The sequence below is a fragment of the Oncorhynchus mykiss genome, chromosome 2 (assembly GCF_057628025.1).
Source record: "Oncorhynchus mykiss isolate SJ-2025 chromosome 2, ASM5762802v1, whole genome shotgun sequence".
Taxonomy (NCBI): domain Eukaryota; kingdom Metazoa; phylum Chordata; class Actinopteri; order Salmoniformes; family Salmonidae; genus Oncorhynchus; species Oncorhynchus mykiss.
The window spans coordinates 31,770,805-31,794,876 of record NC_143023.1 but is presented as its reverse complement, the minus strand read 5'-3'; the positions used below and the strand labels follow the sequence as shown (position 1 = coordinate 31,794,876).

At 43.7% G+C, this 24,072-nt stretch overlaps 1 protein-coding gene across 1 annotated transcript; it reads right to left on the bottom strand.

Moving 5' to 3' along the window:
• Nucleotides 1-631: 631 nt before the first annotated feature.
• Nucleotides 632-18,250, bottom strand: si:ch211-113g11.6 (Sema and PSI domain-containing protein). The gene is made up of 14 exons (XM_021559185.3): nucleotides 17,507-18,250; nucleotides 15,092-15,231; nucleotides 10,990-11,052; nucleotides 10,439-10,534; nucleotides 10,105-10,210; nucleotides 9,412-9,519; nucleotides 8,724-8,863; nucleotides 8,222-8,406; nucleotides 7,578-7,686; nucleotides 7,109-7,310; nucleotides 6,401-6,516; nucleotides 6,081-6,253; nucleotides 5,784-5,839; nucleotides 632-4,973 (listed from the first exon to the last, which is right to left on the bottom strand). Exons 1-14 carry the CDS (start codon nucleotides 17,586-17,588, stop codon nucleotides 4,627-4,629), a joined length of 1,923 nt encoding a protein of 640 aa, XP_021414860.3. The 5' UTR covers nucleotides 17,589-18,250; the 3' UTR covers nucleotides 632-4,626.
• Between the last annotated feature and the right edge of the window lie 5,822 nt (nucleotides 18,251-24,072).

Sequence of the window (24,072 nt, the reverse complement as noted above, 5' to 3'; positions counted from 1 at the left end):
GGGGGAAAAAGTAGAAAGTGATGGATAGAAAATGAGCTTACAGTGAGTTGGCAAAAATAGTATGTCCTAGAATGTCCTAGAATAGGCATTCACAAGTATAAATAGGGTTCATCACCAGTATAAATAGGGTTCATCACCAGTATAAATATGGTTCACCTGTCTGTTTCATGGTTTAAGTGATGTTTTTATTTTATTTTACTAATATGACGGAGCATGTGGAGCGTTGACACTGAACTGTCATACATTTCTACACCAGTAGATGGTGCAACATTTAACATAGTTCACTCAATGTGGAATTCAACCATTTTGTGGTTCTCAAGCATGAATTTAACACAATCTGCTACAATTTAAAGTAACCCAACTTTCCACTGTGCCGCAAACCGTGCCATGCTCATGTTTTATACCATTAAGTATGAATCACTCTCTCCCTCTCCTCGTTTGATATGCTTGTCCACATCCCTTCCTCTGCCCCCCCCCCCCCCTCTCTCTCTCTCTCTCTCTCTCTCTCTCTCTCTTCACAGACACACATGCAAATTAAAAAAAGACCAATGATATACATTTTTGCTTCCAGTTTGTGAAAAAATACATAATTGGGCTACCCTGAATAAATAAAAGTTCATAAAAAAGGAAATACTGTAGTTGATTACTTTATTGATTTTCACTGTACATGTTCAGTAAAAGGAAACATATGGAGTTACAGATGTGTTACATGAACATGTATTAACACTTCATATAGACAGACATCTGTCCTTAAAACAAAGAATGATTTTGGTAACAAAACGTACTAAGACACAGAATCAACACTGTCCAAAGCGCCAGAGAAAGGATTTAAAGACAATAGATTCACTTCACTCTATTTCTCCGCTGGCATTATTTATCGGACGGGTAAATTGAACAAAAACAAACCGGTTTAAATCTTTCTAGGATAAGGATAATCGCCCGCATGCGATATAGCCACTGTTTATGTCCACGTCATAGCAGGGACTCCTGGCTACGAAGGTGGTCATTAAATAAAGTGCTCCAGAGAAACGAAACTCCCATATCAATTTTGAAATCCATGAAAGGCCAAATACAATCAACTCTGCACAGACATGATTCATTGACCGTTTTTAACAATACCCAGTGACTCTAGGCCATCTGTCTTGGTAAAAGAGCTTGTATTTCTCTGCAGTGAGTGATACAGGTTCAGTTGCCTAATTAGTGTTGGCTAGCGTATGAGAGGCTTCTGTTCACTGTTTTCAGAGACACACCAGCTCCAGTAAAGAGAATGAGATTGAAGTGAGTGATTGGTAAACAAGAGGTGTGTGTGCGCACCGATATGCCTGTGTGTATTTGTGACATATTTAAGAATATGTGTGAGTTTGAGAAAGAGATTTGGGAAACCAATTACTCAAAGTGCTAAGTGAGTGAGAAGCGGCAGGCGGCGGATGAGGCGGCACAACACAGCTTATGTTTGGCACAGTCAATATCCCGCATCAGTGCAATGCAGCAGGCAGATCCTCCTGAGACCTCGAGACAACAAACGTACAGCCACCCCCAGAGAGAAAGATGGAACCTGCAGAACTATGGCTAAAACTGTTCCAAGAACAGCATGTATGTAGCCTGTTTTCGACCAATATTTTCAGGCGACAGTGGTTTTTTGCCATTTCAAAATTTGCCACAATGCTCAGGGGCACAGTTCAAAACACCGTAGTGGTTGTAAGATGGTGCTTCAGTACTGAGATACTACAATCAATAAATGGGAACAATAGACTTGCATTTTGTTGCAACTACATTCATATTACTATATTACATTCAACATTTGCTCTGAGTAAACCACTCCCTCCCAGCAAACATTCTCTGTCTCCAACATACTTTTATTTTTTGAGGTCAGGTGCTAAATTAAAAAACATCTATTGCTTAAAGAGGAATTTTGTTCCAAATCTTCCAAATATGTAAATCATTAATTTCAGTCTTTCTCCCCAGAGTATGGTGGCTGCTCAAAGTGTTCTACTTCACAAAAGGAGCCCATCAAATTATGTAAAGCGCTTGTCACAGCATACAGATACAAGTATGAAAATAACCCCTTTGAGAATTATGCATTGGATTTTCCCATTGAGAATAGGTTAGTTAAAGCAGTCAAAGAGTTATATCATTGTATAACCACAGTATTACGGAAACCCAGAGAGGACATATGATTTTAACAAAAAGTTCCCTCGTTATGTCGAGATCAAGACATATTAATTTCATAACAAAAGTTGTTTTGTCGCGATCACAAGATAATCAAAAGTACCATGCATCATCCATTCATTTCTTCAGATGCACGATAACCACTTCATCAAGGAGCCCTGTGGCTGTGTTGATCGCAAAGTGAGGCATTTAAGCCCTGAACGATGCCTGACACATTTACAGTGGGTGAGCTGCATTCCTGACAGGCTGATCAGATTACATTTCAGCCTCAGAAGCTGATAAATCAGGATGCTGCCTTGTAGGCTGTTTCATATGTAAGGCTCCTTGCAGACACCCTACTAGGCAGGATCCCTACTAGGCAGGATCCTGACTTATCAGCCTCTGAGGCTGCTACTGAATCAAATTAGCCTGCCAGGAAACAAGCGCACTCAGTCTTGATCATATACATAATGCACTGACTGCTAATCTGCCTGCAAGAAGCGGTACCTATGAAACACCCTACAAGGTGGAATCTGAGACTGCTATTGAATCTGATCAAGCTCTGAGGAAGAAATATAATCTTATCAGTCAGGAATTGAGCTCACCCATGCTGTAAATTGTAATATTATCCATAAAACATGAAGTGCCCCTTACAATTATACACATTAGTTATGCAAGCTAACAACAACCAGCATATATAACAAGCTAGCTAGCTAATAAGACTACCTAGCTAAGACACTCACAAGACTAGCTGCATTGTTGCTTGCATGCAATTGGCACACCACCTGGGAAACAAGCCAGCCTTTCAGGTATCAGATGCCCCAAGAGCTCTTTTATTTTTTAACCTTTATTTAACTAGGCAAGTCAGTTAAGAACACATTCTTATTACAATGACAGCCTAGGAACAGTGGGTTAACTGTCTTGTTCCAGGGCAGAATGACATATTTGTACTTTGTCAGCTCAGGGATTTGATCTAGCAACCTTTCAGTTACTGGCCCAATGCTCTAACCACTAGGCTACCTGCCACTCTTAGCTCAAGGTAAGGGACATTTAGCTTGCTAACATTCTAATTTATAAACTGTCAATGAGCAACATGTTAGCATGAAATGTACCATCCCTTAGTGTAGCAATCAATAAAAATATATGTGCTGATCCACCATGGGCTCTATCGCCTCTGCCATAATGTCAATCTATCATCAATGCGTCTACTCCTATTTATAGAATTCATCTCGTGATGTCGACAAAACAACTTTTGTTATGTCGTGTTCACGAGATAAATAAGTTATCTCGCCATGACAAGGATTTTTTTATTGTCCTCTCGGGACTTCCGCACAGTATAAAACCTTGAACCATCAAGAATAACTTTCATATACATAGGCAGCAATGGTGGAAATCAGCATTTGCGGAGCAATAAAATACCTAACACACAGTACTCATATAATCACAAGCTTTTTCTCATATAGCAAACTGCAAAATGCCATTAACTCTACATGTCATCTACTCAATTCTGATTTGGCCTCACCTGCCACTGAATGATGTTTACTGTACTTATGTTTATTGAAAATGAAGTAGCATAATATGAATGTCTGATACTATCCAATAAAATGATGCAAAAACGGCCTTTACTGCAGAGGACTTGCCGAGACACAGTGATGTTCGAGGATGAGCTCATGTTCTTCTACCTACTTCCTGTCAAAAATATGACTTCTTGTCAAAATGATGACACTTCCTCCCAGCATCAAAGTAAGGCTTGGCCACCTCATTCACAGTTTCAAGTCAACATAATTGATCAGTTTTGCTTCCACTGCAAATTGTGCTTAGGAGGTATGTCCCAGAATTGTTAAGGCTTTTTTCTACACAATACCAGACATTTTCTAAATACTATCCTATACTTATGACATTCAACAAGATGTTTGGATGTTAGAGCAGTATTCAAGCTTCAAATATTCACAAAGTAGGACAATCAAGTTTAAAAATAAGTAGAGAAATTGGCCTGATATGGTATTTAACGCAACTCATGAGATGTCATTTCTTGGGTGGAACAGGCAAGGTTCGCAAAGCACATCTTGTGGTTTGAATCTGTATTTAAAATTCAGACTAAGACATGATATTATAGTTTGTCTTTCCATAAAACCCATATTGATGTTAATGTATTAATTCAGTTTAAATGTTGTGTATTTTCAGTTTGTTTTAGGTATTTTTTTTTGTTTAAACAGTACAGTATTGATTAGTATGGTAAGCCCATATATAATTTAAAAATAAGTGGCTTTGTTTATTTTCAGGCATTTCCTGAACAATGTAAATTAAATTAAAAAACACTTTTTCTGAAAACAGTCTCTGTGGGCAACACTGATCGCATTACCCGACCATTAATAGCAATGCTCTGCGAACCTAATCTGGGTATGGTGGCCCCTCCTCTCTTGTCTGACAGAGAGAGGGCCTTAGAGGCTAAGGGGTTAGCTTTAGCATTTGCAATGGTTACAGGAGCCAGAGGGTAGCTGCAGCAAGCAGGAGGCAGGGCCCCAGGGTGGAGGCCAAGGAGGCAGGCAGAGGCCCACTGTTGATCACCAGCCTGTAGGAGACCACCTCCACCTTGTAGCCGTTCTCCGTGGCCATGCAGCGGAACACCCCCTGCTTAAGGGGCAGGTCAGGGGTGGGTTCCAGCACACAGGAGTCTCCAATGATGAAGCAGGGGTAGTGCTGGATACAGTTGTCCTTCTCCCAGCGGTAGGTGGCGTGAAAGGAGCGCACGGGGCAGGGGAGGTTAACGGGGCCGTCCGAGTCAATCACCACCTGTTTGGGGTTTGTCCTATGGGTCTTCGGTGCTGTGGGGGTTCAGATGGCACAGCCTGGTTAACATTGATCTCACCCTAATGAAATACTTACTTATGGGCTCCCTAGACTAGAGAATATGCTATGGTTTCATACCTATGGATTGTTTACGTATATACGGTAACAATCATAGGTGAGTTCAAAATGGGAATGGAAGGACAGGATTGGCAGGACTGCTGCATTATGTGACAAATGTGTGGGTAAGAGGCCACACTAATAGTTGTGAAAAAATATACAGGTTATTGTAAATTATAACTTTGCTCTCAGTTAGTAGGACAATTGTGACTCAAACCCCGGTAAACCTAAAACCAGACTAACGTGTACAAACTGACACAGAGATGCATCTATTTTTTTCTGTGGTCTGATACTTGCTCTCTCTGGAAAATATCAGCTAAAATAACAGATCAAAATATAATATCTTTATATACGATATTGCATCACCTTTCATCCTCCACTCCCTAAGTTTAAAAAACACTGTTCTAGGAATGGAAGAAAGGGAAACAGTCAACGAATATGCATGATAGCTGCACTGAGACTGCGACCAACAGAAGTAATGGAAAAAAGAGACTGCTAACAAAGACAGTACATATCCCATCATTTGTTTGGATTATTAGAGGTTAATAATATGGCTGAAGCTATTGGGCTTTGAAGTGAGGGCAAACTTTGATATTAAACCACCCAATGGGTTTGAGCATCCGCTCAATTATATGATATCATCTTCTGAGTTAGGCTCTGGAAAAAAAGTTCCTTATTTCAGTGAATAAAGATACAGAGAGTCAGAGAGGAGGCGGAGTGGCACTCACCAGCAGCTTCACCACAGATAGAGGCATTGGAATGGTCCAGACTTTGAGTGAGTGCCCTGTGGTATGAAACAAATTATTGAAGGAACATCAAATTAGCATGTACCATTTTGAACAATCAACCATTTTATGTGAATGAAACAATTATCATAAAACCTAGAATAGTAGTTGGAACCTCGACACTCCTCTGCAAGAAATGATATGTTATGGCTGGTATTGATTGTTATTTTTTTGGTACACTGCATGTTTTCCATAGGTATCTAAACTGTAATCCAGGAGTGACATCATCACATCTCATACCCAGTGCTGATGTTGTATCCAGCTGGGATGGGTGTGCACCTCCTCCTGGCTGCGTCCCAACCACAATAGGGATCCCGAGACAGAATGCACTCCCGGCAACTGTCTCCATAGCGACCGCAGTCAGCCAATGGTATGCGCTGGACCTCCATTGCCGTGCCCACATAAAGGTGGCCCTGGGGGAGAAGGCAGAGAGACACACAGTGGTTATCACTAGAAGTGCATTGTTTAAATGGATTGGACTGCAGCTACGTCATAAACAAATTATTCTATGGATATTAGTGTGAGCTGCTAAGGAGTGTTCGCTGATGGTCTCACAGTACCTTCTTAGAGTCGATGGCCATGCTTAGAACAGGACCCTCGTTATGGAAGAGGGAGTACTGGGATATGATAAAGGCCTCCTCGATAGTGTGCAGAACCTTGAGCACTTTCCCCTGTTCTATCACCAGAAAGAGAGAGAACATTATCAGAGGAGAGAGAGACACCATGGTCGAGACCTGTTCCTTTTTATGTATCCCGGAAACTCAGTGACTATTTTTGATTGAATATGGCCCCAGGTTTATAATAGCACATGCTGCCTTTTTCCTCTACTGGTCAATTCATCAGTGGGTGACTTACGGAGAGGAGCCGGCCTGTCCTCTCTTATCTCCTCCCCACATTGAGAGGCTATTACTTCCCACAGAAGACTAACTGCTCTAGTTTGTTATTAGGCCACCTCAGAGACCCATGGCTCTGTTCACAGCTCTATCACTACTTTCCCTGTGGTAGCAACTGACTTCTTTATCAGAGCACATCGATTAGTCTGTAGCTACTTTTTATTTTATTTTAAATTCAGTCAATTTATCTGGGATTCATGCCAAAAATGCACTCTTATAATAAGCCCCAACTCATGCCTGCATTTAGCAAACAACTTGTTTATTTACTTTTTCAAGGAGACTACGTCTTCTAAAAGATAACTTTTAAATAGGTTACACCAAACGCCTGTACATGGGATACAGCTTGACGGCAAAAACACACACACACACACACACCTGTTCCCAGGTACAGCACGCTATAGTGCTCGTCGTTTACTGCTAGTACAATGGCAGCGACAGTGTGTGTGAAGTGATCGTCGGTGGGCAGGTTCAGCGGAGCTCCCCCGACCGGACTAATCACGTCCTCAATCTCCGGGTGGTCCCTGATCACCACTAGGGTCTTAGGGTTGTGGGCTGCCGTGGAGTTCTTGAAGGCACACTGGGACAGGAAGTGATGTAATGAAAGTGATGTAATCAGGAAGGGAGACAGACTTAGGCTGTGGCTTTGCCTTAAACAATAATTTCACAACCAGCGTCTGTCATCTGCAACTGTTCCAAAATAGAAACACAAGTCTTCCACTTCCCCAAAATTGACGGACTCACATGCATGAGCTTATGCAATTGGCCTTTGTAAAATGACTTTGATTGGCATTACAAAACGTTAATTCAAATAAAGTTCATTTAACTGATTCAGTGGGTGTCTTACTGTGCCAGGGCGATGTCCAATCAGAGGACTGCTGTAACCCTTCAGTTTGGACGTGGCGAAGGCCTGGTCAATGTCCTCAATGGAGTAAGCACATATCACTGTTGTGTCCCTGGTCAACCAAACAATACAACACTTAAAAGCCTTCCTTCCTTCTACTTACTTTATTCAAACTTAATGTGAATCGGAATGTTGTTAGCAATTCAATCACAGACTGATTACTATGACTCTCTAAAAGGACGTAAAAGATTTAAGGCCGCTCAAATATGCTAATAAAAGCACTCAAGCTCAAAAATAATTGGCCGCCTCCACAGAGCATAGCCCACTTCTGATTCAGAGGGGTTGGGTTAAATGCGGAAGACACATTTCAGTTGAAGGCATTCAGTTGTACAACTGACTAGGTATCCCCCCTGTCCCTTTCCCTTTCAAATACAATCAAATATTTTCCTCACTGAAACTTTTCATTGCTGTCCATGTCTATCCAGCTCCTGTGCCCCATTTGGATGTGCTGTGCATAATTCATCCTTTCCTCTGATTATGTTGTTTGTGCAGCTCATTCCTCTCCTGCATTTTAAGCATGATACAGTCTTAAGCAGCCATATGGGTTGGAGGGTGTTGAAGGTGTAAGGTGTAAGGTGTCTACTCACCAGGCGTTGGCAAACAGGCCGTACATGACCCCAGTCCTCTTCTCGTGGGCCACGTCAGACAGCACAAAGGCCTGTCTGATGTTGTTGTACTGCTGGGGGGTGCTACCCGCACCACACATCACCCTTGCCTTCAGGAAGGTAGTCCACGAGTCCGCCAGCAGGTTCTTTATGCCCCCTTCGTCCACCTGGAGACGGACACACAGTATACAACAGTTGAAACGGCCAGGTACGTTTGCAATATTACAACAACAAAGATGTTACTTCAAACAACAAACCCAGTTTTGTCCCCCCTCTGACATCATTGCACGGATGAACATCAGAGTATGTGCTACGTTTTATTTTTACCATGAGGCTGGATGCTCATCTCTTCTGTTTTAAAAAAACTCAACAATAACAAATGTGCATGGGGTGACCAGTGGTGCTGTTTCTCATTTCGCGGAGCTCTGCTTTAATACGCAATAACCTTGCAATGCAGCTGATATAGTGATGTTGTTGTGGTTACCATGCAGATTCGGCCGATGCGCGACCTGTAGGGCTCCTCGTCCACCATGGCCGTCTTGTTGATCTCACTGAAGAAGAAGTAGATCTCCTCCTTGTGTTTCTGAGAGGCTGGCATTACTGCTGCTCCACCAAACTGGGGGCCTGCAGCAGGAGAGAGAAAGGACTTCCACCAGTGCTTGAAGTGGACTGAAATAATACTCTTTATATTTGGGAGCTGGTACTCATCACTATTTAACAGGCACTATGTTATAAACACTAATACTCAATCAGGTAGTAAAACATTTGAGGCCAGTGAGCACCAGGCCAACTCAGTCACTGGTTGTAACTATCTGGGCCCATTTCAAACTAATGCATTTCATTCTAGTAGGGCCATCTAGTGTGTACGGAGATAAAGGTGTATTTAAAAAATACATTGTGATAAAAGTGTTTGCTTGGAAGTTTCATAGGCTAATAAAGACTTCCAGTACATAATGCAGGGAGTTAAAACATTGTATGACTATCACAACTGTGAACTTAACTTATGATCTTTAAAATGGAAGAATTCATAGGGATTACATTTCTGCATGCAACATGTTACAGTTACAAGATACTAGATCATATAGACTTGCTATTTCCATGCTCATCCATTCCAGTGCCTCATGCAGCTCTCCTACATCATTATAGTTCCATGTTGCTCTCATCCCACTCACTCTGCAGCCACTTGGTCTCAGTCTTCAGGAGCTTCTGAGTGCCGTAGGTCCGGCGGATAGAGCCAGGGTGACGCCCCACTGCTGACAGAGCAGAGTATAGATTCCCATCTGAGTGCGAGAGGGGGGGGGGGGGGGGTAAAGATAAAGAGAGAGATACAGAGGAGAGAGGGAGAGAGAGAGAAACAGAAGTTAGAGGGAGAGATAAAAAATAAGTCAACAGAAGACAGCTGACTGCGCCAACACCCTCCCATAACCGTATTACAATTACCCCACTTAGGGCACTGTCTCCATAGCAATAAGGGAGGTAATTTGGATCATGACATTAATGGTTCAATGAGAACTGAACGTTATCAGAATGCTGCCCCACTCTAGCAAATGGCTCATTGGTTCATCACTCCAGTCTAGCCTGGTCTGCGCTATCACAGAACCTGCTATACAAAGTAACCTTGCCATGATTCCGATAATACTGTGAGTTACAGCTTCGCTACATGTCGTGAACCATCTGTAGTACTATAGTACCATTTTAAACAGATCTCCTATCCCATACCAAAGCCAATGTTGAGGATCTGATTGGTCTGTATAATGATGAACATAATGGCTGGATGGAGGGGTGAGGGATGGGTTTGGTATTGTGCCAATAGCAGAGTTTCTATGGATGTTTGGCTGGAGTGTCTGTCTGTCCTCTCATCGTACCTGCGGACAGACTGACAGACCTCTGGGAGGGGTAGGGAGGGGAGATGTCAGAGGCTGGTGCCATCTGTCCATTGGTGGGGGCGTCAGTCAGCACAGTGTCATTTACCTATGGAGAGGAAATTACATCACAACCTCACAAGCCATATCCTGAATGCTCTTACCTCCTTGTATACAGTACAAATAGAGATACAAATTAAAGTTTTTTATTGAACACTATTACCAACTTTTATAAAAGTGATACAGGAGATAAGTAAGATGAAAGTGTGACCGTTGTGAGAACACTAAACACACGTTGAAGACAATAGCTATTCTATTCATCATCATGTCATCTTACCAGCAGCCAGCATTTGGGGGTTCCTGCATTTGTCCCGCATACCACAAAAGTGTCATTGACTTTCTGAATGACTGTTATGAAATTGTCACACTCCAACTGTATCAGAGAGAGAGAGAGAGAGAGAGAGAGAGAGAGAGAGAGAGAGAGAGAGAGAGAGAGAGAGAGAGAGAGAGAGAGAGAGAATATTGGAACTGATCCATTTTCCCTAATTTGGCAGATAGCGCAACAATTACCTCTGCAGTACTGAGGGAATGCATTGTCTGCATAACTTCATATGCATTGCATCACTTATTCATTAAGTACAGTGGCAGGACTTTTATCTCAAGAGAAACTTCCAGATGTAATTTGTGTCTGAATACCAAATACAGCATTGTACCATTCCCCTGTCCCAACCTTTAACCTTTGGGACAGTTTCTACTGGTGTCGATATCATGTTGATATTATGTCTCTGTTTAATTAACATTCTCAGTAGCAACAAACTTTCCTCACTGTAATTATGGTGATAATGATGACGAAGATTGATGATGAGGATGATGGTGGTGACCACCTACCTTTGGTGGGTCTGATTTGGCGATGCAAGCTGCCTTTGCGTTTTCATCGGTTACCACAGGGATCTGTAATAATATAAGATACATTCCAGTATGTCATACAATTTATCCATAACTCGTATGCAAATTAGGCCTTTTCAAATACTCAATTAACTGCAATCAAATTCAGTGCTGATTGAAAATGACAAAAGTCTGGTCCTGTACCATAAACGAACAAAGGGAGGATTACTTTACTGTCTCTAATATTTGATCAACTAAGCGTAACTATAGGGCACAGACAATCAGAAGTCACAACACAAATGATAGGCTACCTTTTGCTCATGTTTGTCGAGTCAACGTTGACATTATTAGCTCAGTGTATTATCTTTATTGTATTGTGGTATCCCAGGAGGTCTACCCCGAGGGGTGGTAATGGAGGGGAGGTACGTGATGCGACGCTGGCTCCCTCTGCTGGGAGTATGCGAGCTGGGCACACCGACACAGATAGCTCCAAGTGGAGATAATTAGTGGAAAGTGCCAACCAGCCGTGGAGGCCAAATAAAAGGAGCACTGTGGCACACCACGAGGGAGAGACCGACACCGAGCAAAAGCAGAGAAGAAGGACTGAGCCAAACCTAAGTGAATTTTCTTTGTTATGTTTATTTTCTGTCTTAGTAAAGTTGTTTTGCGGACATAAACCTCCCTGTCTCTGTGTCAATCTCTGCACGCTCAATCCAACACCCCACGGTTTACCACATACGGTGGAGAATGTGGGCAACTCAGTAGCTTTAGGTGCAGTGGGGTCAAGTGTACAGAGATTTCCATGGAGGAGCTGGTGGCTCAGTTCATCCTCAGCCAGCAGAAGCAACAGGCTCTCCAGGAGCAAGCACTGGAGGAGCAGCACCAACAAAACCGCAGACTGGTAGTGCAGGTAGCCCAGTTGAAGGGAGGAAGGGAGGAAAATGACGTGGAGTCGTATTTGTGCACGGCACAGAGGGAAGGATGGCCCAAGCCCAAATGGGCCAGCCTGTTGGCACCCTACCTCTCTGGGAAGGCCCAGAAGGCCTACTTTGATTTGAACGCTGACCAGGCCGCGAATTATGAGGGACTCAAATGGGAGATCCTGAGCCAATATGGGTTCAGCCTCGCCCGCCGTGCACAACTGGTCCACGACTGGACCTTTGACCCCACCCTTTCCCCCCGTGCTCAGATCAGCGACCTGGTGCACCTGACCAAGGGCTGGCTACTGACGAAGTACCGTCCCCCAGGATGCTCGACAAGCTCATCCTGGATCAATACCTTCGGGTCCTGCCATACGAGATGAAGAAGACGGTGAGCATGCAGAACCCCCGGAGCCTGGAGGAATTGCTGACCACTGTGGAAATTCACCAGAACACCCAGGACCTTCTAGGGGCCCGAGCAGAGAGAGGGGGACGAACAACACAAAGAGAGGCGAGGGGCTGAAGGGGGCCCGGACGGAACCAGCCGAGGCTTTGAAGAAGGAGGATGACCCAAACCGACAACGTCGGCGGCTGCTGGACCCAGATCAGAGACGCTGTTATGAGTGCGGTGAGCTGGGGCACCTCGCCTGGAGCTGTCCCAGCCGGGAGGAGGCCATGCCCACCGCATCCCCCAGCTCTGGGGTAACCCGGATGGCGAGTTAGGTCACCTCCTGTTGGGTGCACACAAAGACAGCTTTATGGAGGTGGAGGCCCTAGACGGACCTCCCGACTCGGGAATCCTCACAGGTCAGTTTGGGACGGCCCAGTTAGAAGCCCCCAATCTCCAGAACGCTAAGGGCCAGGTGATTGCGGTGGATGGCGTACTATTACCTGGGGTAAGTGATTGGCGTTACCCCCACTTCGCAATCAAGCATAATTTATTGTATCAGGCAGTAAACCATAATGGGGAGACAAAAGATTGGTTACTCATATCCAGCCAGTATGTTAGGACTGTGTTGCAGCTTGCCCACACCCACCTACTTGGGGCACACCTGGGATGGAGAAAATAACCGGTTCCACTGGCCCGGAGTCAAGCGTGCCATGGAGGACTACTACCTTAGTTGCCTGGAGTGCCAGATCACAGCTCCAAGGGTACAGTATAGAAACCCTTTGGTTCCCTTGCCCATCATAGGAGTGCCATTCGAGTGGGTGGCAATGGATCTGGTGGGTCTGTTGGCGAAGACCGCGAGGGGACACCGATACATCCTGGTAATCGTGGATCACGCCACCCGGTATCCTGAGGCAATCCCGCTATCCACGGCGGCAGCAAAAGGTATCGCATGGGAGCTCTTCCATTTATTTAGCCGGGTGGGTATTCCGCGGGAAATCCTGACGGACCAGGGCACCGCGTTCATGTCTCGTGTGACGAAAGATGTCTGCAATCTGTTACGAATAAAACAGGTGAGGACCAGTGTGTACCATCCACAAATGGACAGGTTTCAATAAGACCCTAAAACAGATGCTGAAGAAGGTCATCGAGAGAGACGGGAGGAACTGGGACCAGCTGCTGCCCCACCTGATGTTTTCAGTTCGCGAGGTACCCCAAGCATCCACTGGGTTCTCCCCCTTTGAGCTCCTGTATGGCCGTCAGCCCCGCGAGCTGCTGGACCTAGCCAAGGAGGTCTGGGAATTGCATCCGACCCCCCCTTCGCAGCATAGTCAAACATGTGGAGGAGATGAGGGGGAGGATGACGGCGACTTGGCCAGTGGTGAGAGAGCACATGGCCCAGGCGCAACGTACCCAGGAGCGTGTCTCGAACCGGGGGGCCCAACCACGACAGTTCCAAACAGGTGAGAAGGTCTTGGTGCTGATCCCTACAATGGAGAGTAAATTCCTGGCTACGTGGCATGGGCCCTACGACATCGTTGAGCAGGTAGGCAACGTCAACTATAAGGTCCGCCAACTGGGGCGTAGAAAACCCCTCCAGCTTTACCATGTGAACTTACTGAAGAAATGCCACGCACGCGAGGCGCTGTGCGTAACGTGGACCCGGTCACAGCATGGCACGCTCTCTGTCGATGTTGCAATGGGGGAAGACCTCAGCCCGACCCAACGACAAGAGCTCCGAGAGTTAGTCCAACAGAATATGTCCGTGTTCTCCGAGGTGCCAGGGCGCACGGATCTCGTGGAACATCATATCCACACACGTCTGGGAGAAAAAGTGCGTAAGTGGCCATACTGGATACCAGAAGCCCGGAGGGTGGCGGACCAGCGGGAAGTGACAACAATGCTAGAAATGGGGGTATTGGAGGAGTCCCACAGTGAGCGGTCTAGCCCCATAGTGCTGGTTCCAAAACCGGATGTAAGCGTCCGCTTCTGCAATGACTTCCGGGGTCTGAACGAGGTCAGTAAGTTCGATGCCTACCCCATGCCCCGGGTGGACAAAGTGATCGACCGCTTGGGGATGGCGAGATACGTCAGCACCTGACAAAGGGGTCCTAGCAGGTGCCACTGGCAGCGGCCTCCCGGGAGAAGACTGACTTCTCCACCCCGGGGGGCTATACCACAACCGAGTTCTGTCTTTCGGGCTCCACGGGGCACCAGTGACCTTTCAGCGACTCATGGTCCGCGTCCTGCGGCCGCGCAGTGAGTACGCAGCAGCTTATCTGGATGACCTAATTGTGCACAGTGACAGTTGGGAGTCACATCTTTGCAGGTTACAGGTAGTGGTTGATGCGCTAAGGGATGCAGGTCTGACCGCGAACCCCCACAAGTGCAAGCTGGGCTACGCCGAGGTGGAGTACCTGGGCTATCAGATCGGGAGGGGAAATGTGAAACCCCAATAAAAATACATTTAAAAAATAAAATAAAGTAAAGTAGTAAAGTTGTTTTTGCGGACTAAAACCTCCTTGTCTCTGTGTCAATCTCTGCACGCTCAACCCAACACCCCACGGTTTACCACAGTATGTTGACCTCATAAGCCCACACTATATAATCACTTCCTTTTCCGATTGGACAGAGATGAGATCTGCTCTATAAATGTATGCATGACCCATCTCGAGGCTGTTGAACTAGGTCGACAGCTGCTGCCTCCTCTTTAAGCCAGTCTCCTGTGCCTGCATTGGGTTACTGTGTCACCACCACCGAGTATCTCTGTTCATCTCTATGGTTACCAGCAACTCACCTGCAGGTCGCGGACCCCCCTGTCAGTGAAAGTCAGCACGTAGATCACTGTCTGGCCCCCCACGTACAGCACATTTGTGCCCTCCTGGTGGTACACTGACATGTAGTTCTCCGGTTTCGAGAAGTGGTACCTGGCCGGCTCTGTGGGCCATATCAAAGTAAATTAAGAGAAGGTGTTGTTACAAAGTCGTTATATGATATACCAGTAGATCAGTGTCGTTCATTAATTGGATTTAACAAGAATGTATTAATTGAGCTTTGGTGTGGTCATGTAATGTCTAAAATAAAATTCAAAAAGCTGCCAGTCTACCTTTTGGCCCAAGTCTTTTAGTTTTGATATGAGGCTAAAGCTGTACAGATCAGAGAGATAGTTTGTACTGAAATGTAATTGGTTGCCATGGTTAAGGTCAATTTACCCTTGGGACTCCTATTCCTACAGGCACAAGCAAATCTGACACTAGTGTGTCTACCAATTCAGTGACTGACGTTCTCAATGATACAGGAAAGTAGACCACAATTTCCTCAATTGGCCGACAAAAGAGTGGCAAATGGCGCTGTCCCAGGTGTTGACTTAGGCTTATGCTTCATCAATGTAATCTTTCTGTTTTGACATGGCTCTGTCGGGTACACTAAGACTGAATGTCGTTAACATGACATCCCTTTATAGGTTTGTATAATATAAGTTTGATATGTTAAAAAAATACACCATGTTGTTCTGTATTTGACTGCTGATCTGCCAAGAGGAATACTGTCCTTTACACCTGTAACGACTATAGCGTCCATGCATCTTGTGAATATATTAGACCACTGTGCAAGGTGTGAGGCATGAGTTTGGAATTATAATTGTTAGTTTGCTGCGCGGAATTCTCATAAATATTAATTGGGTTGTGAGGATGGATGTGTGCGCGTGCGCGTGTTTGCGCGCGCTTGTGTTCGCGTGTGTTAATGAGGTCCTGGAGCTAATGCTGCTGCTCTGTCCTCAACAAGCCTCAGCTACTGCAGTACCTACCATCAACGCGTCAGCTCGTGCACCTGCATTGCAGTTCTGCAGCGCGAGCTAACTATTCACCATACTGCTGGGTTTTAACTGTAATGTAGTGGTTTTGCAATACGTTCACTGACATTGTGTGTTTAAGTAAACTTAATGACATTACATGCAGAGCTCCTCAGCACTCTTTTCAATTAGCACGTATTATTTAGCCTTATATTCTGTCTTGAAGACCAAATGAGGTGCAGATCAGAAGAAATATCCGGGCATTGATCACAAATAACAGTCTGATTGGTAAACAACACCAGGACTGCGTTTCCATGACAACTGGCAAATGTCTACCCACTGCGCTAGGTTGAACCTCACACATGGATTATTAATGACCGAAATGCCAAAACGTGCAACACTGCGAGCCTGTCAAAACCCGTAAAGGACCAATGCAGCCAAATTTGGTGTTGGTGACTTCACCAGGCAGGCTAAAATTCCATCCCACCAAACGGCCTTTTTAAACAGGTCTTACACTAAAGGGGCATTATAAACTTTTTTTTTTTTTTTTTACAATTTCACAGTATTATTCCAACCTCATATTGTGGAAATATATATAAAACACAGGCAAAACATGTTTGACTGCACTGGGCCTTTAACATACAGCCTCGGCATTGACATGCTGATGTGCGCTCTGAATTCAAGATTAGATGTCTTCGTAGGAGTGGGTCACTATTGTATAGGACAGGCTACCCGAATAATCAACGCCTAAATAGCAATAATAGGCTATCTTAATTAAGCTAGTTTCTTGTAAAACACAATTGGTTCTGAATAATTCCACCGTTCCCGCTGCCATAAACCTGTTCCAAACGTATGAACACTTCTGTCCCTTCCATTTCATTACAATGGAATAGGCAACTGGGCCTAAATGATATCACAAGAAGATTAATCTAATCTAATACACAGTGCTTAATTTATTCCATTTAATTTAATACAAATTGCTTATTTTATTTCCTTTAGTTGAGAACTGGGACGCATAAACAATTTGACAAATCGGCTATTCAAATTATACAATTATACCAAGTCCAACATGTTTTCTCTCTCATCACATTATTTGCGTTTCTCTGAGATCCGTTCTCATTGACACAATGCCTATCATTCTGTCAATTTAATATAGCCTACTATCATTATTAGGCTACATTTCTATTTTGTGGAACATTTTACATGATTGTCTGCCTTGAATCATGCATGATGTCATGCATGTATAAACGCGTGATGAGGAAAGTGATCCACTACTTTGATTTTCAAGTATACTACAGTCTATTGTTCATTGTTAATCTAACTATTTCCATGGAGGAAAAAACAAGGTTCTCGTTTATACCCTAATACACAGACAGGGCGTATCTGACCACTCTAAACGCAAACAGCTAAATTAGCACATACCTTTTACAATGAATTTCAGCCGAGGTGACTTTTCGGCAAAAACCATGGAAAAAACGGTCGCCAATATGATATAATTCATCATTCCACGTCCTCAATGTGCCCGAACCCTTTCATGCGTGAATTCCAAAACTCTCTAATAGGTTGACCACACCGCTTGCGTCGCGTGCGCGAGCTTTGCAAAATAAATGTAGAAATCTATGTTATTCAATTATTGTACCCACACTGCTCAGCGCGTCAACGAGCGTCTGCGTTGCCAAGGGCTAAAATAGAACTCCTTTCTATTTCTGATGCAGCGTGCCATATCCTCATTGGTTATACCCACATGGGTGATTGAAAGAAGAACTGTGTTGCAGGTCAGTGTAGCAATTCTATGAATGTTTAGATGCCAATCTCCATTTAAATTCAAAGATGAAAAAGTCTGGAAGGAGGAGAGATGACTAGAAATTATTTGGTTGACTGTTTTATGTGTGGATTAATTGTCGGAGTAGAGGACCTTGTGCATTTCAGGTAAAATAACAACGCAATGTTTATATCCTAGGACAAATTAGCTAGCAAATGCAAGCTAGCGAGCTAAATTGCCACAAAGGTTTAATGACCTGTTCCCAAATTAATGCAATTGGTTCAGAGTTTGTTTTGATATTTTAACTTGCGTGTCGCAATCGCGTTTGGTGTAGGAGGACAAAATAAATAAATGCACGATGGCGCGCAGCCGGTTTGGGTTCCGTGTAATGGCTGCCCCAGCGTGAGTTTTTTTATGCACGTGATGTTAGAACGTTCTCTGCATTCCAGAATGTGATTGTTATGCAACAGTACATTTAATCTGCTCTGCCCTCAAATCAAAGCATGCAGACTGTTTTTATTTATAGGCTGTTTTCAATTTGTCAATTTCAAATTATTTTCGAACCATTTTTTTATTTTCTAAAAACAGTTTGAATTGAGGTGTGTTCCGCCTCATTCATTCACATAAAAGTAGTAATTTTTACTTTTGCAGACATTTCTGACCCGGACAAAATTCTGCAGACATTTGCTCATCTCCCGTCCTGCACACACGTGTTCACAATTTCCATCTGCTGCCTGCATCGCAGTCATAGTTGTTTTTGTTACCAATAATAACTTTGGAAATGTGTGCGTTTCTATCAAAGTAAGTGTCTTGTTACATTATAATAGTTTCTGCATGTCGTTTCTACTGTAGCATAATTTTTGGGTGTATATTCCTTATAACAGTGGACACGCGGGGTAACGTTACTCATTTCATAACCTTTATGGTGTTTTACTCAATGCTTAGGTAGCTAGCTACGTTCTTCTATTAGCTCTGGAAAACAATGCTAATTGCGTCAGAGAAGTATTAGCATGTGTGGTATTTTGAAGCTACCCTGGCCTTATGAATCCCAAGTGGTGCAGCTGCCTAACACGGAACCCAAACCGCCTCTAAAAATGTAAATAAAACCCTATAAAGAGTTTATATAATGTGTCATTTCATACCTATTTGAAGGTTTGTGTCGAATTTGAATCTGGTTTTTAGGGCGGTGCTAAAGTGATCTTAGAAGTAAACAGCGGCTTTGAGAATGATGATCGCATGCAATGATCATTAAAAAAATTACTAGGTATCCCCCCCTTACTGTCAATTTCTTGTTTCTAAAGGATGATAGAAGTGCTACACCTGGTGGAGAGAGATTGTAAGACAGAAATAGTTGCTTTATGCGTGCTGTACATTACGACATGACACGTCAAGATGTAACGGAGGGTCAGTTTTTTCAACTTTTCTCCAATACTATAGAGCCATTACCATGTTGATCAACGCTTGAATAGAAACATAGTTCACACCCCCAATTTTGAAGTCAACACAGGCGCTACAGTCCCATTAGTTTTCTTTGTAGCCTCGTTTGAATGTTGAGGTTGCGCACATTTGTATGGAATGGGGTGAGTTTACGTTATATGGTGATTGGCATCTAAACTTTTTTAGTGTTACCACGACAGCCGGCAACACAGTTCGTCTTTCAATCACTAACATGGGTATAACACACCGAATCGTTTCTTGTCATCTCTCTTCCTTCCAGGCCTTTTCTTCTCTTGACTTGATATTGCGATTGGCAACTTTCATAAATTAGGTGCATTACCGCCACTGACCTCGTTCGTCTTTCAGTCACCCACGTGGGTATAACCAATGAGGAGATGGGAGAGGCAGGACTTGCAGCGCGATCTGCGTCAGAAATAGAACTGATTTCTATTTTAGCCCTTGGCAACGCAGACGCTCGTTGGCGCGCGCGAGCAGTGTGGGTGCAATAATTTAATAACATAGATTTCTACATTTATTTTGCAACGCATGTTCAAATCCAGACTGCGTTTCTATCAAAGTAAGTGTCTTATTACCTTATAATAGTTTATGTATGTTGTGTTATACCGTTTCTACTGTAGCTCACTGTGTTTATGGAGCATAATATATGTGTATATTCCTTATAACCGCGAACACGCGAGGTAACGTTACTCATTTCATAACCTTTATAGTGTTATATTCAATCGTGCTTATGTAGCTAGCTACATTCTTCTATTAGTTCTGTAAAACAATGCTAATTGCGTCAGAGACGTATTGGCTTGCTGTATTTTGAAGCTACCCTGGAAAAATGGAAATATATCTTATATCACTAGGTCGTTTTCTGAGTGCATTCCACAAAGCTGTTTATCATGTCCTCCTTATCCACTGCCCCCATTTTGAGGCTATAGTCAAGCACGCGGTCTGGTTTGATTTTTCTCTCTCCCGTCAGGTGGTCCACCTTCCCTGTGGCTGACATGGTTGCTGTATGGACAGTGGAGAGGACATGGATGTCTCGTTTGTCATGTCACTTTACTGCCAGCTGTTGACATTTCTTATTTTATATAACGGGTCATTTAGGATGGCAGTATCATTGTTGATGAAATGCAGTCATCGCAGCAGAACTAGGAAGCAGTCTTGGGAAAAGAGGGTGGCAAAGAAGGGAGTTGCAAACATAGGATCTGTGCTCCAGTATTCTCTTAGGGAGTTCTTCTTTACTCTCCCCATGAGAAGGACTGTCACCAGGAAGGTATACATTTCACAAATTGTGGTTGTCCCCCCCACTCCTGGCTCTCTCTTCTCCTGTAGCTCCAAGGCATAGTGATTGGTCTCTGCTATGTCTCCCACCAGCTCCTCTGTCAGAAACAACTTGAAGCACTCTGCCTCAGATGGAAATGGCAAGGGGCGGTGCTCTCCAGACTGGGACTCATCAAAGCAAACAACAGGGCCAGGAGGGGTGAAATGGCTGGCAGCCTTCCAGCTACCACAGAACTCCTGTACTTCATCCACTGTCGATCTGCCTCCATCACCACCAGCATCTTCAAAGGGAACTAGGACGTTGTCAGTGGACAAGGGGTCCTCAGATTCAGGGTTCTCAATGGCTGGGAGGCAGCTCCTCACTGTCACTGTCAGAATCTAATTCCTGACTTTCAGACACATTGTCAGAATTTTTTTAAATCTCCAGAATTTCTGCATTTGTGAGTTGTCTCCTTTTGAAAGACATTGCTAATGCTACAACTTAACTCACTAGCTACATCCATAAAACAACAACACCGAATGGCTCAGAGTGGGAGCGAGAGGTTACGTGATTGACTGCCTGCGCTCGCCATTTGTATCAATAAATCACTATCAGAAAATGTTTTTTTTGTGGTAATTATTTATATATTTACTGTTTTATTAACATGTTTTTCAATTACCGGTGATAAATCATGCATTCCGATTCTTGCATGGATTGTAATAAGCACATAGTATGTGTGTAAAATACTTTTTTGAAGGTTGTACTGATTATGAGGAGCTAAGATACTTTCAGCTATGTGTGGAGCCATGTTTGTTGACATACAATGCATTCTGGGTTTCACGTAATCGTCTTTCGCACCAAAGATGCTATAACAAAAGGAGGTGAGTAAGGATACACTTTTTGAGAACTTAAGGAAGTGAATGGTGGGAATTGAACGATGGTAGACGACACACCCTTTCAACATGCATACTATAAACAGACCAATCTCATCTTGTCTTCTCTTATTATCTTAGGTGTCTGTGAGGAAAAGAAGCATGGCTGCGCACTGAAACTAATCGTTGTCGAATTACTTTCGATTTCGAGAAAGTGTTTAACTCAATCATTTCTATCAATGTTAAGGTCACCCGTGATGTGATTTTGGCCCACTCCTCCATACAGACCTTCTCCAGATCCTTCAGGTTTCGGGGCTGTCGCTGGGCAATACAGACTTTCAGCTTCATCCAAAGATTTTCTATTGGGTTCAGGTCTGGAGACTGGCTAGGCCACTCCAGGACCTTGAGATGCTTCTTACGGAGCCACTCCTTAGTTGCCCTGGCTGTGTGTTTCGGGTCGTTGTCATGCTGGGAGACCCAGCCACGACCCATCTTCAATGCTCTTACTAAGGAAAGGAGGTTGTTGGCCAAGATCTTGAGATACACGGCCCCATCCATCCTCCCCTCAATACTGTGCAGTTGTACCTGTCTCCTTTGCAGAAAAGCATCCCCAAAGAATTATGTTTCCACCTCCATGCTTCATGGTTGGGATGGTGTTCTTGGGGTTGTACTCATCCTTCTTCTTCCTCCAAACATGGCGAGTGGAGTTTAGGCCAAAAAACTATATTTTTGTCTCATCAGACCACATGTGTAGTTCTGGGCTGATCCCTCACCTTTCTCATGATCATTGATGCCCCACGAGGTGAGATCTTGCATGGAGCCCCAGACCGAGGGTGATTGACCGTCATCTTGAACTTCTTCCATTTTCTAATAATTGTGCCAACAGTTGTTGCCTTCTTACCAAGCTGCTTGCCTATTGTCCTGTAGCCCATCCCAGCCTTGTGCAGGTCTACAATTTTTAGCCCTGATGTCCTTACACAGCTCTCTAGTCTTGGCCATTGTGTAGAAGTTGGAGTCTATTTGATTGAGTGTGTGAACAGATGTATTTTATACAGGTAACGAGTTCAAACAGGTGCAGTTAATACAGGTCATGTGGAGAACAGGAGGGCTTCTTAAAGAAAAACGAACAGGTCTGTGAGAGCCGGAATTCTTACTGGTTGGTAGGTGACCAAATACTTATGTCATGCAATAAAATGCTAATGAATTACTTAAAAATCATACAATGTGATTTTCTGGATTTTTGTTTTAGATTCCGTCTCTCACAGTTTAAGTGTACCTATCATAAAAATTACAGACCTCTACATGCTTTGTAAGTAGGAAAACCTGCAAAATCGGCAGTGTATCAAATACTTGTTTTCCCCACTGTACATATGAGATGAGTAATGTAGGGTATGTAAACATTATATAAAGTGGCATTGTTTAAAGTGGCTAGTGGCACATTTATTACATCAATGTTTTCATTATTAGAGTGGCTAGAGATGAGTCAATATGTTGGCAGCAGCCACTCAATGTTAGTGATGGATGTTTAGGGGGCGGCCCGTCAGGAAGTCCAGGACTCAGTTGCACAGGGCGGGGTTGAGACCCAGGGTTTCGAGCTTAATGACGAGTTTAGAGGGTACTATGGTGTTAAATGCTGAGCTGTAGTCGATGAACAGCATTCTTACATAGGTATTCCTCTTGTCCAGATAGGTTAGGGCAGTGTGCAAAGTGATTGCGATTGCGTCGTCTGTGGAACTATTGGGGCAGTAAGCAAATTGGAGGGGGTCTAGGGTGTCAGGTAGAGTGGAGGTGATATGGTCCTTGACTAGTCTCTCAAAACACTTCATGATGACGGAAGTGAGTGTTACGTGGCGATAGTCATTTAGCTCAGTTACCTTCGCTCTCTTGGGAACAGGAACAATGGTAGCCCTCTTGAAGCATGTGGGAACAGCAGACTGGGATAAGGATAGATTGAATATGTCCGTAAATACACCAGCTAGTCTGAGACACTAAAGAAGAGCGTTCACAGCAACTCCGGAGTAATAGATATTTAGACACTTTTAGCAAAATACAATACTTACATAATACAGAGATCATTTGGCATCTGTTATTTTAGATATAGGCTACTGTATCTGCAGCATATGTCATACTTGTACCCATCGCCTAGATTAATTAGTCATTGTCACCTAAAACTACATTTTATTTCCCTTCTTATAAAATCCAATCAGTAGGAGTTCCACAAAATTATTTCCCAAGAAACGGTGACCCAGCACCTTTCTATAATTAATACAAATAAAATATGTTTGGTAAGTAATGGATGAGACTTGAGGATCTTTAACCATGGCGTTTTAGCACCACTCAGTGGCCAGCATCTGGCCAGATAATGGGAACACAAAGCATCATCGTTATTTTATCACCTGGAATTCAGACACAAGGGTCCCAATTCAATCAATTATAGGTAAAGAAAAACTGCACTGTGGGTTCATTAAAGGTGTTAACCATGTTAGAACTCAGTCACCTGACACGTTCTTTCTCTTGTGGGCATATCTGTGTAAGAGGTGCAATAATACTGTAGACCTGTACTGTAAACCATGAGACCTACTTGAGAGTATATTTTTCTTTGGGAGCCTGTTGTAAACCTAAATAGATTTATACCTACAAAAAATAA

What these genes read in the sequence shown, in the direction of transcription:
- si:ch211-113g11.6 (XM_021559185.3), bottom strand. Translation starts at nt 17,588, where the DNA reads ATGATGAATTATATCATATTGGCGACCGTTTTTTCCATGGTTTTTGCC. An exon ending in CCAAATCAGACCCACCAAAG is followed by an intron (nt 10,535 to 10,989) that starts GTAGGTGGTCAC and finishes TCTCTGATACAG; the next exon opens with TTGGAGTGTGACAATTTCAT. An exon ending in TATCTGTGGTGAAGCTGCTG is followed by an intron (nt 4,974 to 5,783) that starts GTGAGTGCCACT and finishes GAACCCCCACAG; the next exon opens with CACCGAAGACCCATAGGACA.